General features: G+C 38.8%; 1 protein-coding gene across 8 annotated transcripts in view; it reads right to left on the bottom strand.

Moving 5' to 3' along the window:
• DGKB (diacylglycerol kinase beta) overlaps positions 1-14,662 on the bottom strand; it is an 876,578-nt gene that overhangs the window by 634,477 nt on the left and 227,439 nt on the right. For all 8 annotated transcript variants that reach the window (XM_018047359.1, XM_005678984.3, XM_005678985.3 and 5 more), the window contains one exon: positions 12,870-13,010. In XM_018047359.1, coding sequence (XP_017902848.1) covers positions 12,870-13,010 — 141 coding nt within the window. The remainder of the gene's footprint in view (positions 1-12,869; positions 13,011-14,662) is intronic.

Raw genomic sequence — 14,662 nt, 5'->3', positions numbered from 1 at the left:
CATGCATTGGAGAAGGAAATGGCAACCAACTCCAGCATTCTTGCCTGGAGAATCCCAGGGATGGGAGAGGCTGGTGGGCTGCTGTCTATGAGGTCACACACAGTCGGACACAACTGAAGTGACTTAACAGCAGCAGAAAGCCTATAGATACCTTCTGTTCTAAAATCATGTCTGAATAATATTGATAAAATTAATACCTATCCTCAAACATTATAATAACCCTATTTTTGTTAGAATTTAAAAATACAATTAGTCTCCAAGGTCAAGTGAATTATTGAACCAGTAGGTTTTATTTTTATTATTTTTTTTTTTTTTAAATTTTAAAATCTTTAATTCTTACATGCGTTCCCAAACATGAACCCCCCTCCCACCTCCCTCCCCACAACATCTCTCTGGGTCATCCCCATGCACCTGCCCCAAGCAAGCTGCACCCTACGTCAGACATGGACTGGCGATTCAATTCTTACATGACAGTATACAAGTTAGAATTCCCATTCTCCCAAATCATCCCACCCTCTCCCTCTCCCTCTGAGTCCAAAAGTCCGTTATACACATCTGTGTCTTTTTTCCTGTCTTGCATACAGGGTCGTCATTGCCATCTTCCTAAATTCCATATATATGTGTTAGTATACTGTATTGGTGTTTTTCTTTCTGGCTTACTTCACTCTGTATAATTGGCTCCAGTTTCATCCATCTCATCAGAACTGATTCAAATGAATTCTTTTTAACGGCTGAGTAATACTCCATTGTGTATATGTACCACAGCTTTCTTATCCACTCATCTGCTGATGGACATCTAGGTTGTTTCCATGTCCTGGCTATTATAAACAGTGCTGCGATGAACATTGGGGTACATGTGTCTCTTTCAATTCTGGTTTCCTCCGTGTGTATGCCCAGAAGTGGGATTACTGGGTCATAAGGTAGTTCTATTTGCAATTTTTTAAGGAATCTCCACACTGTTCTCCAAAGTGGCTGTACTAGTTTGCATTCCCACCAACAGTGTAGGAGGGTTCCCTTTTCTCCACACCCTCTCCAGCATTTATTGCTTGCAGATTTTTGGATCGCAGCCATTCTGACTGGTGTGAAGTGGTACCTCATTGTGGTTTTGATTTGCATTTCTCTAATAATGAGTGATGTTGAGCATCTTTTCATGTGTTTGTTAGCCATCCGTATGTCTTCTTTGGAGAAATGTCTATTTAGTTCTTTGGCCCATTTTTTGATTGGGTCGTTTATTTTTCTGGAATTGAGCTGCAGAAGTTGCTTGTATATTTTTGAGATTAGTTGTTTGTCAGTTGTTTCATTTGCTATTATTTTCTCCCATTCAGAAGGCTGTCTTTTCACCTTGCTTATATTTTCCTTTGTTGTATATCTACCTAAAGAAACTAAAGACCTATATATAGAAAACTATAAAACACTGATGAAAGAAATCAAAGAGGACACTAATAGATGGAGAAATATACCATGTTCATGGATCGGAAGAATCAATATAGTGAAAATGAGTATACTACCCAAAGCAATTTACAAATTTAATGCAATCCCTGTCAAGCTACCAGCCACATTTTTCACAGAACTAGAACAAATAATTTCAAGATTTGTATGGAAACACAAAAAACCTCGAATAGCCAAAGCAATCTTGAGAAAGAAGAATGGAACTGGAGGAATCAACTTGCCTGACTTCAGGCTCTACTACAAAGCCACAGTCATCAAGACAGTATGGTACTGGCACAAAGACAGACATATAGATCAATGGAACAAAATAGAAAGCCCAGAGATAAATCCACACACATATGGACACCTTATCTTTGACAAAGGAGGCAAGAATATACAATGGAGTAAAGACAATCTCTTTAACAAGTGGTGCTGGGAAAACTGGTCAACCACTTGTAAAAGAATGAAACTAGATCACTTTCTAACACCGCACACAAAAATAAACTCAAAATGGATTAAAGATCTAAATGTAAGACCAGAAACTATAAAACTCCTAGAGGAGAACATAGGCAAAACACTCTCAGACATAAATCACAGCAGGATCCTCTATGATCCACCTCCCAGAATTCTGGAAATAAAAGCAAAAATAAACAAATGGGATCTAATTAAAATTAGGTTTTATTTTTAAAGCCAATATATAAGGACATAGAATTTTAGGTGCAAAAATAATTTAAGCTCAATATTAAAATTATTCTGTCAACACGATACCTTCCAAAGATGGGTACCTGTTATGAAATCACAAACTCATTTAAACTGCTTTTTTTCTATTTTTATGCTTATGCAATTACACTTTATATAGAAACAATTATGTGCCCACACATGAATTTGGTTAAAAGATCAAAGGAAAGGCACATTATGTAATATGAGGATAATTCATCAGAATTAATTTGTTTTCCAAAAGATTTTCAGGTTTTTAATCTATCTCTGCATTGAATATGTCTTTGTTTTTTGTATGTTATTGATATGAAAATATTATTATGGAAATTGTTTTTAAAGATTACAGTCTATATTTTAAAAGACATTTAAGCCAGAATTTCTTTAACTCATAATTTTTTACTGTTTTATGTATTTCAAGACCTACTTAATAAACCATAAGGGCAGTGGCAAAAATAATACTTAGAGTTTTGGCATCTAAGGTAATGGTGTTATACTTTTTCCTATTTTCTACAATAGAAACAGTAATCTAAAAAAGGAAAGGCAGCTTTGCAAAATAAAAAGAGCATCAAGTCAGAGGGACTTCTTGATGGCTAAGACAGTAAAAAATTTGCCTGCAATGCAGGACACTTGGGTTGGTCCCCTGGAGAAGGAAATGGCAACCCAATCCAGTATCCTTGACTGGGAAATCTCATGGACTGAGGAGCCAATGGACTACAGTCCATGGGGTTTCAGAGTCAGACATGAAAATGACTAACAGACACACAGTAGGTCAGAAATCATGCCTTTTAGTCAAAGCTAGCTAAACTTATAGTATAAATAATAATAAACCTCTCTGGGCTTTAGATTTTTCATTGACAATACAGGAAGATTAACTAGATGATGTCTAAGGAGAGTGAAAAAGTTGGCTTAAAGCTCAACATTCAGAAAACGAAGATCATGGCATCCAGTCCCATCACTTCATGGGAAATAGATGGGGAAACAGTGGAAACAGTGTCAGACTTTTTTTTTGGGGGGGTGCTCCAAAATCACTGCAGATGGTGATTGCAGCCATGAAATTAAAAGATGCTTACTCCTTGGAAGAAAAGTTATGACCAACCTAGATAGTACATTCAAAAGCAGAGACATTACTTTGCCGACTAAGGTCTGTCTAGTCAAGGCTATGGTTTTTCCTGTGGTCATGTCTGGATGTGAGAGTTGGACTGTGAAGAAGGCAGAGCATCAAAGAATTGATGCTTTTGAACTGTGGTGTTGGAGAAGACTCTTGAGAGTCCCTTGGACTGCAAGGAGATCCAACCAGTCCATTCTGAAGGAGATCAGCCCTGGGATTTCTTTGGAAGGAATGATGCTGAAGCCGAAACTCCAATACTTTGGCTACCTCATGTGAAGAGTTGACTCATTGGAAAAGACTCTGATGCTGGGAGGGATTGGGGGCAGGAGGAGAAGGGGACGACAGAGGATGAGATGGCTGGATGGCATCACTGACTTGACTGACATGAGTCTGAGTGAACTCCAGGAGTTGGTGATGGACAGGGAGGCCTATCATGCTGCAATTCATGGGGCCGCAAAGAGTTGGACACGACTGAGTGACTGAACTGACCTGAACTGAAGGTCTTTTCAATGTTAATTTTCAGTAGTTCTAAGACTGATTCTAGACATAGCAGTAACTTTAACGTACAGGGTAGTTCTCATTATCTGTGTGTCAATTATCTATTTTCTGGATATTTTTGTATTGATTTCCTTTTCACTAACTATAAGGTCACTTAGAACTTATTCTAGCTAAGTCATCAATAATTTGATAAACTAATTCAAAACTGAATGGCAAGCATTTTAAATAAAATGTGTAAAATTAATATTATTTGATAACTTCAAACAGTTCAGTTCAGTCGCACAGTCGAGTCCAACTCTTTGCAACCCCATGGACTGCAGCACACCAGGCTTCCCTGTCCATCACCAACTCCTGGAGCTTGCTAAAACTCATGTCCATTGAGTTGGTGATGCCATCCAACTATCTCATCCTCTGTTTTCTCCTTTTCCCCCACCTTCAACCTTTCCTAGAATCAGGGTCTTTTCCAAAGAGTCAGTTCTTTGCATCAGGTGGCCAAAGTATGGGAGTTTCAACTTCAGCATCGGTCCTTCCAATGAATATTCAGGACTGATTTCCTTTAGGATGGACTGGTTGGACCACCTTGAAGTCCAAGGGCCTCTCAAAAGATTTCTCCAACACCACAGTTCAAAAGCATCAATTCTTCGGTGCTCAGCTTTCTTTACGGTCCAGCACTCACATCCATATGACTACTGGAAAAACCATAGCTATGACTAGACAGACTTTTGTTGGCAAAGCAGTGTCTCTGCTTTTTAATATGCTGTGTAGGTTGGTAATAGCTTTTCTGAGCAGGAGCAAGCATCTTTTAATTTTATGGCTGCAGTCACCATCTACAGTGATTTTGGAGCCCCCCAAAACAAAGTGTCACTGTTTCCATTGTTTCCCCATAAATTTAACATGAAGTGATGGGACCAGATACCATGATCTTAGTTTTCTGAATGTTGAGCTTTAAGCCCACTTTTTCACTCTCCCTTTCACTTTCATCAAGAGGCTCTTCAGTTCTTCTTCGCTTTCTGCCATAAGGGTGGTGTCATCTGCGTATCTGAGGTTATTGATATTTCTCCCAGCAATCTTGATTCCAGCTTGTGTTTCCTCCAGTCTGGCATTTCTCATGATGTACTCTGCATATAAGTTAAATAAACAGGGTGACAACATACAGCCTTGATGTACTCCTTTCCTGATTTGGAACCAGTATGTTGTTCCATGTACAGTTCTAACTATTGCTTCTTGACCTGCATACAGATTTCTCAAAAGGCAGATCAGATGCTCTGGTATTCGCATCTCTTTCAGAATTTTTCACAGCTTGTTGTGATCCACAAAGCCAGAGGCTTTAGAGTAGTCAGTAAAGCAGAAGTAGATGTTTTTCTGGAATTCTCTTGCTTTTTCCATGATCAAGCAGATGTTGGCAATTTGATCTCTGGTCCCTCTGCCTTTTCTAAATCCAGCTTGAACATCTGGAAGTTCATGGTTCATGTACTGTTGAAGCCTGGCTTGGAGAATTTTGAGCATTACTTCACTAGCATGTAAGATGAGTGTAACTGTACAGTAGTTTGAACGTTCTTTGGGACTGGAATGAAAACTGACCTTTTCCAGTCCTGTGGCCACTGTTGAGTTTTCCAAATTTGCTGGCATATTGAGTGCAGCACTTTCACAGCATCATCTTTCAGGATTTGAAATAGCTCAACTGGAATTCCATCACCTCCACTAGCTTGTTCATAGTGATGCTTCCTAAGGCCCACAAGACTTCTGACTCCAGGATGTCTGGCTCGAGGTGAGTGATCACACTATCTTGGTTATCTGGGTCATGAAGATCTTTTTTGTACAGTTCTTCCGTGTATTCTTGCCACCTCTTCTTAATATCTTCTGCTTCTGTTACGTCCATACCATTTCTGTCCTTTATTGTGCCCATCTTTGCATGAAATATTCCCTTGGTATCTCTAATTTTCTTGAAAAGATCTCTAGTCTTTCCCATTCTATTGTTTTCCTCTATTTCTTTACCTTGATCACTGAGGAAGGCTTTCTTATCTCTTCTTGCTATTCTTTGGAACTCTGCATTCAAATGGGTATATCTTTCCTTTACTCCTTTGACTTTAGATTCTCTTCCTTTCTCAGCTATTTATAAGGCCTCCTCAGACAACCATTTTGCCTTTTGCATTTCTTTTTCTTGGGGATGGTCTTGATCACTGCCTCTTGCACAATGTCACAAACCTCCATCCATAGTTTTTCAGGCACTCTATCAGATCTAATCCCTTGAATCTATCTGTCACTTCCACTGTATAATTGTAAGGGATTTGATTTAGTCATACTTGAATGGTCTAGTGGTTTTCCCTACTTTCTTCAATTTAAATCTAAATTTGGCAATAAGCAGTTCATGATCTGAGCCACAGTCAACTCCGAGTCTTGTATTTGCTGACTGTATAGAGCTTCTCCATCTTCAGCTGCAATGAATATAATCAATCTGATTTTGGTATTGACCATCTGGTGATGTCCATGTGTAGAGTCTTCTCTTGTGTTGCTGGAAGAGGGCGTTTGCTATGACCAGTGCATATTCTTGGCAAAACTCTTTAGTCTTTGCCCTGCTTTGTTTTGTACTCCAAGGCCAAATCTGCCTGTTACTCCAGGCATTTCTTGATTTCCTACTTTTGAATTCTTGTTCCCTGTAATGAAAAGACATCTATTTTGGATATCAGTTCTAGAAGGTCTTGTAGGTCTTCATAGAACCATTCAACTTCAACTTCTTCAGCATTACTGGTTGGGGCATAGACTTGGATTACTGTGATATTGAATGGTTTGCCTTGGAAATGAACAGAGATCATTCTGTCATTTTTGAGACTGCATCCAAGTACCACATTTAGGACTCTTTTGTTTACTATGAGGGCTACTCCATTTCTTCTAAGGGATTCCTGCCCACAGTAGTAGATATAATGGTTTATCTGAGATACCTTCAATAATTTCCATTAGTTTTCTCTTGTCAAGCACCCATAGTCTACAGTTCCATATAACTCTCCTTAATCAAGCATCTATCTTTTGAAAAATACACAGACTCAAGTGGTAGGTACTAGAGTGGGAATTTATACCCAGCATAAGGGTACAAGGAAGGAGAGTGAAATACTTTAATTAGAGATGGCAACACAATTCATGATGTGAGCAGGACTTCAAGTGCAGACTATACCAGATGGCGATAGTGGTAAAGAACCCATCTGCCAGTGCAGGCAACATGAGAGACGCAAGCTCAGTCCCGGGTTTGGGAAGATTCCCTGGTGGGAGAATCCCATGGACAGAAGAGCCTGGTGGGCTACAGTCCATGGAGTTGCAAAGAGTCAGACACAACTGAAGCGACTTATCATGTATGCACAGACTGGATCTAATATACTGTGGGAAACATATACACATCTAGCAAAGGCACATTTTAAGCAAAGGCATGAAGCTGGAGAAGCTCCGGGTTTGTCCAGTGACTAAAAAGTAGATTCATGAGCCTGGGACTTTTTATGCAAATCAAAGCCAAATGCAAGATGGGCCCAGTAGGTTGGGGTCAAATTGTGGAGCTGGATTTGTATATGGATGCTTAAGTTAAGGGCTCACTTTTGTGTGTTACTCAGTAGGGAATGATCAAAGGCACACATTCATCTTGAGTCAGAAGAGAAAGAGGAAAGTACAGGTGTAAAAGCTGACACGTTTTAGGTAATATGAGAGGAAGTTACAAGAATTCACAGCTCAGTGAAATGATGATTACATAGTAGGTGTTTGAAGTAACAAAACACCTAAATGAACTTCTAACTAGAGGAATATCAATGATTAAAGAAACACTAAAGGCACTGAAGGCCAGCTGAGGTTTGTGAGTAGAGTTATAATCCATTGAACTGTATTTGTATTTCACAATATCTCTGGCAGCTTGGTATATTAGCAAATAAACTGGACTGTCCGAACCTAAGTAAAAAGGAATGGTTGACCTCACAGATTATGAATCAGTCTTTATGTGATGCGGTGGGAGATGCAAAAAATGCAGGCAAGCTCAAGCAAGAGGAAGTGGTCAAGGGGTGAGAATTCTCATTTTTATTTCACTTAACATTCACAGAAATGTAAAGGAATTTATGTTAGCAAATAATGGTTCATTTAATTCTTAAAGGAACATACAAGATAGACACTATTATTTTATCAGTTTTACAGTTGAGGAAACTAAGGCCTGAGAGATTTTACATATGTGCCCAGATCACTTAGATAGTAAGGGTCAAAGCTAAGATTCATTCAATTAGTGAAATGAAGGGTCCAAGTTCTCGAGAACTGTGCTATAAATATTTAAATTAAAAGTTGGAAAGTAAGTTAAGTAAACACAGGCTGTAGTACAAGTAAAATCCCAGAATTTAAATTTTTAGAATGAGAGTAGTCTTTGGAAATTACAAGCCTTGCGCATGTGTGCTAATTTGTCTCAGCCGTGTCTGACCTTTTTCGCCCTTATGACTGTAGACCACCAGGCTTCCTCTGTCCATGCGATTCTCCAGGCAAGAATTCTGGAATGGGTTGCCATGCCCTCCTCCAGGGATCGAACCTGCGCCTTTTCTGTCTCCTGTATTGGCAGGCAGGTTCCTTACCACTAGCACCACCTGGGAAGCCCTACAGGTTTTAGGGTGTAGCAACAAAAGTGAGTGGCTGAAATAAAATGGAGGTGAGGTCGCAGATTTGAGGAACGTAAGGAGACTCTAAGAGGGATATACTGAATGACTCTCCATAAAGCACTGTCGTGGGCTTAAGGGCAAGTGGGCAAGTCGGCCCTGGCACAATGTTCTCATCTGTGCGTCTGGATGGTTGGTAACTTGTGCCAGCGAGGAGACATGAAAATAGAATTCCTCCACAACTTGAGGACATGCACACACATACATGCACAGCTACTTTCCAAGGGTGCATGGGAGCAGGTGAATAAATACCTTGTACTGATCGGTAGGGGGAGGGCGGGGAGGATGGTCTCAGTACCTGGAAAGCCCACATTTGGGCATTAGCGTTGAGTTAAAGACCAGTGATGGAAAGCAAGTTGAAGATGATGTAATCAGGGGAAAGTTCAAGAGCTTTGGTTTGTTAGTTTCCTTTCAATGGGAAAAAAAAAATGCTTTCTTCTAAACATTTTGTAAATGCCTGGCAGAGAAGAGAGGTGGAGAGATTAGAAGTGGCAGCAATCACTGAATAGATCTATAAAACATTGTTTTGTCGGGGGAAGAAATTTAAAACAGTTCCATTCATTTATGTAATAACCCAGGCAAGTGAAGTGAAAGTCACCTAGTCGTGTCCGACTCCCCATGGACTGTAGCCTGCCAAGCTCCTTTGTCCATGGGATTCTCCAGGCAAGAATACTGGAGTGGGTTGCCATTTCCTTCTCTAATAATCCAGGGAAAGCATATCAAATACTGTCACAGACAATTCCAAAAAACAATTGTAGTTTCAGGTGAATTGTGTGTCTGTGTATGTGTGTGTATTATGTATTTTCATTAGACAAAAGGAATTGCATAAACCAACGCTTCTCAAAATGTGGTTCCTGCCAAATAAGCATGACCTGAAAATTCTAAAATCCCATTCCAAGCCGGCTGAATGACTAGAGTTGAGGCCCAGTAAGTGTGTTCATAAGTTCTGCAGGTGATTCTTACATGTGATATAGTTCAAGAATCTCTGACCTGAGGCAATGTGTCTCTACTCCTTTATTACTTAGCTACTTGAAAACTGAGATTCCAAAACAATACTCAGCTGCAAAAGTTAATTATATCAGGCGCTTCATCATATCCACTTTTGTGTTAATTTTAATTTTCTTACTTTCTTCTCTCCAGTATATATTGTGTTTAATAAGTCATAACCATTTTGGAAATAAGTATGTATTAAATTAACTACCAGGGGTTTCCTTGATGGCTCAGTGATAGAGAATCCACCCGCAGTGCAGGAGCTGCAGGAGATGCTGTTTCGATTCCTGGGTTGGGACGATTCCTTGGGGAAGGAAATGGCAATTCACTTCAGTGTTATTGCCTGGGAAATCCCATAGACAGAGGAGCCTGGGGGGCTACAGTCCATGGGGTCACAGAGAATCAGCCACAACTGAGTGACTAAGTACACAGGCACACCAATTAACAACCATTAAATTTTTTTAAAAACTTATTGAAAAAATTTTCAGAATCTGTAACTGTAATACAACATATGAATGTTCAGTTCAGTTCAGTTCAGTTGCTCAGTCATGTCCGACTCTTTGCGACCCCATGAATTGCAGCACGCCAGGCCTCCCTGTCCATCACCAACTCCCGGACTTCACTCAGACTCACAACCATCGAGTCAGTGATGCCATCTAGCCATCTCATCCTCTGTCGTCCCCTTCTCATCCTGTCCCCAATCCCTCCCAGCATCAAGGTCTTTTCCAATGAGTCAACTCTTCGCATGAGGTGGCCAAAGTACTGGAGTTTCAGCTTTAGCATCAGTCCTTCCAATGAACACCCAGGGCTGATCTCTTTTAGGATGGACTGGTTGGATCTCCTTGCAGTCTGAGGCACTCTCAAGAGTCTTCTCCAACACCACAGTCCAAAAGCATCAATTCTTCGGCACTCAGCTTTCTTCACAGTCCAACTCTCACATCCAGACATGACCACAGGAAAAACCATAGCCTTGACTAGATGGACCTTAGTCGGCAAAGTAATGTCTCTGCTTTTGAATATGCTATCTAGGTTGGTCATAACTTTTCTTCCAAGGAGTAAGCATCTTGTAATTTCATGGCTGCAGTCACCATCTGCAGTGATTTTGGAGCTCAAAAAAAAAAAAAAGTCTGACACTGTTTCCACTGTTTCCCTATCTATTTCCCATGAAGTGATGGGAACAGATGCTATGATCTTCATTTTCTGACTGTTGAGCTTTAAGCCAACTTTTTCACTCTCCTCTTTCACTTTCATCAAGAGGCTTTTAGTTCCTTTTCACTTTCTGCCATAAGGGTGATGTCATTTGCATATCTGAGGTTATTGATATTTCCCCCGGCAATCTTGATTCCAGCTTGTGCTTCTTAAAGCCCAGCGTTTCTCATGATATACTCTGCATAGAAGTTAAATAAGCAGGGTGACAATATACAGCCTTGACGTACTCCTTTTCCTATTTGGAACCAGTCTGTTGTTCCATGTCCAGTTCTAACTGTTGTTTCCTGACCTGCATATAGGAATTTGTAAATGTGCAATTGTAAAAGGGAAAATGTAGAAGTACATGGCTAGGGAAGTACATGAAAGAAATATTTCTGATTTAATTGGTAGAGCAAGGAGCCAAACACTGGCATTTAAAAAACAGACATAAACAGAAGCTCCAGATGAGTAAGAACCAGGTTAAGGTCCTCCAAACTTGAGGATGGTAGAGAGGAAAACCACAGTATAGCTGGTACCTTCATGTGCTTCTGAAATTGAAATGCATTTACTTTCCAGACCTGGTGAAAACCACAGCGGTAATGTCAGGAGCTAACAGGTCTGTCTATGAGGAAAAGCTAAAGATATGGTTAAGACAAAAAGAAAATGTAACTGAATGTTATAAGCTCAAAAAAGAGCTGGAAAACTCAAAGAACAGAAAGAAGGGGAGTGATAACACTGAAGAAAGGTAAGCGGCAGATCAGGTTTGACTTGATTCATCAAATGTTTTTGAATCATTCCTGGGTTGACATTCTGCCTTGCAATAGCGGACAAAGACTACGGATTCAAAGATTCAAACAGAGAACTTAAAACATACCAAAACATACCTCTTAAGAATTCTACCTTAAAAACAAAATACTTCCAGTTGACCTAAAAATAATTAAACTGGAACACAAAGACTGTCTTGGGAGAAGCAATGTTGTCTTTATTCATTCTCAGACCTGGAATAGAATATTTGTCTTTGGATGTTTAAAATCATCCCAAACCTGGCCCTGATAACACCTGAGAAAACTTTCTTGCTGGCCTTTACTTCAATAGAAATTCACTAAACATTAATATTTATTTTGGAATGAGAGAGATTTCTACAGGTTCTTAGGAATACAAATAAATCTTGAAATGCAAATATTCAACATTTAGAACTAATAAATATGTATTTAAAGAATGATGTTAATATGGTTTATTCATAACCTAAGCAGGTGTGACTTAAATAATCATATATTAAATTCTTTATTAGTAACAGAAATATTATTTAGAAAGTTATCATTAAATTTAACCAATCATGCTACCTAACCATAGTTCTGAGCTGTCATAATATTCTATATTTGATTTTAAAATATCAAATTTAGGATTCATTGTCTTTACTATCATCCCAGTAGCTAGCAAGAATGTTTAATTCATTTTAACGCTATCTAATATAACCAGGCTAATCAGATTACTGAACAAACCACCAGCTCTCTATTTAGCAAGGACTTTAGAGACAGAATAGATTATTAAATGATTGGGCTTACAGTAAAGGTTTAAAAAAAAGTATATTCCTGCCTTGCAATGAGTACAGTCCACCACCAGAGAGAGCTCAGTAACTGTATTTTATTAAAGAGATCAAATTTCCTTTCAACTAGATTGAAATTCTCTATCAGAAATGCCTGCTACATGCTAGAAGGAAAATAGCTATTCTTTAATTATAATATTCAGAGTTAGTTTCTAGAAATGAAACTCTCATATTTGGCATTTAAGAAATTATTTGTTCCTAGCGAAGAAACTTAGTGCAGAAGCTTTCAATGAAGATTTCCAAAGAGAAAGGCTCAGGTGGACTGTGTATAATGAACTGAACCCTCTTTCTGACCAATGAGAAGATCTTTTATATATTAGAAGTAAGCGTTTTTTGTTTTTTTTTTTTTCAAAAGAACACAAAAGATACTTTTCAACATAACCTGGTTAACAAACTGAGCAAATTAAAAAAATAGGTCAATTGATGAACATACTCAAATACTCAGAAATAAATAGACTTTGATCAATAATAACCTAAAATTGATAGATTCTTAGTATCTTTTAACTGTCTGATTTTCAGTTGGAGGATTTTTTATTATTAATAACTAAGGTCACTTCATTTAATAAGAATGTAGGCAACCATAGTAGAAACAATTTTAAGTTTGTCAATATCCAGGCCCTTCCCCCACCCCAATCATGATAAGTAAATTAAATGGAGAAGCACATACACTCCAGTTTATCCTCAGGTCTTCCTCTTTCAAGGAGAGACAGGTAACACACTATATCTTTCAGATGGATTACTTCTGGGGAACACGTGTTTGCTGGAGAAGTACGAGGAGGGGTGATGGCACCTTTATTCATTTTCAGACCTGGAAAACAAATTATTTGTCTTTACATACTTAAATAAATTCACAGTGCTCTCAAACAAACAAACAAAAAAAAGGAAATGGAGAGATAATTAATACATAGACCATATAAAGAACTGTATATTTCTTGGGCATCAAACAACCCAAACCTCTGGTACTAGTACAACGGAGACAGACATTCCACGACTCTTTTAAGTAATGGAGAGTTCTTTGGCATTCAGGGACACTAGGCTGCTCTGCAGACTCACTGGAGGGTATGTGGGTCAGAATCCTGTTGCCCAGGGTTGGTTGGTGGACAGAACCCAAAGCATGAAGCACTACTTTCCTATTCCACCTTTCTCCACTTTAGGCAGTGACAGCTGTAAATCATTTGGAAGACTGAAAAATGGTCTTTCATTAAAATTTAAAAAAAAAAAAAAAAGCTGAGGAAATGTGAATCTGTCACGATACAATTTATATACTGACAACCAGGTATCATTCATACATAAAACATGCATTTATGTCCAGTCATGCAAAAGACTTCCTTTTTGCCATCAAGGAATCTTCCCACGGGTAAGAGAAAAAGAACATACAAAAAACCTGGATAAACATGACAGATTTAATTAGCGAAGTAAGACTACACAACTGCAGTTTAAATGCGGTCCATACTTTATTTCTGACACCTATTCATTGTGCCTATTCCAAGACAAGGGTAGTGAACTTGAATGTCTAGTCATAAGAGCTAATGACTGCAGATTATCTGGATGATGATAAATAAGCTGAAACCTTATCACAATAAATAGTTCCATCTTATGAGAGAAGCCTCTGAAACAAGACCATATGCATCTGACAAGGTAAACCCCGATCATCCTCTGAGGTCTGTTTGGTCATATGAAAAGTATGAGGGTGAGACGGCTAATGGGGCGAATGGCTACATGGTTCCTAATCAACCAGGAGTTACTGGAATGGAAGGAATAACCTTAACCAAATACAGCAGTCTAAAAGCCTGTCATTCATCTGTCATTCACCAGCACACCTCAACCTAATGACATCTGTTGCTCTAGTTTATTTCCTTCCACGTGCAACTTTGATAAAATACCTGTCACTTCCTTCAGCCATTTCAAGATATCCAGGAATACAATTTCATGCATTATGAAAAATCAGAAGTTAGTTTAGTAGTCACAAGGTTAACTACTAAGAAAATGTGTCATTTACTGACTGTGTGATATGCCCAGGAACCACGCTGGGCACTTGAACATGAAACATCGTCTTACTTAACTCTCCCATTAACCCTGTGAAGGAGACTGCATTATTACCATTTTACAGATGAGAAGCAACCTTAGTGAAATTAATTGCCAGAGTTTCATAACTAGCAAATTTGTCCTCTTTAGTCGACACTAATAGCTTACAGACTATTTTTGTTCAAGGCCAATAGGAAGAAAAAGTAAGGAAAACAATTTACGTCTTAATCCAGCACAAATACACACACACACACTAGGAGGTTTCCTACACGTGCCAATATTTTCCTTCCGCTACTAACCTATTCTCTTCTATTTCGTTCTTAAAATTCTTTTGTCCAAGACCCCTTAAGTTGAATTCATTATGGGCCACAACCCACAGTTTGAAAACCAGTGCTTTACATCTTTCATTTTTACCAAAGCCTTAGTTCAAATATA

This window comes from Capra hircus, chromosome 4, assembly GCF_001704415.2.
Source record: "Capra hircus breed San Clemente chromosome 4, ASM170441v1, whole genome shotgun sequence".
Lineage (NCBI taxonomy): Eukaryota > Metazoa > Chordata > Mammalia > Artiodactyla > Bovidae > Capra > Capra hircus.
Note: the sequence above shows the minus strand (reverse complement) of the source record. Positions and strands in the feature narration are given on the sequence as shown.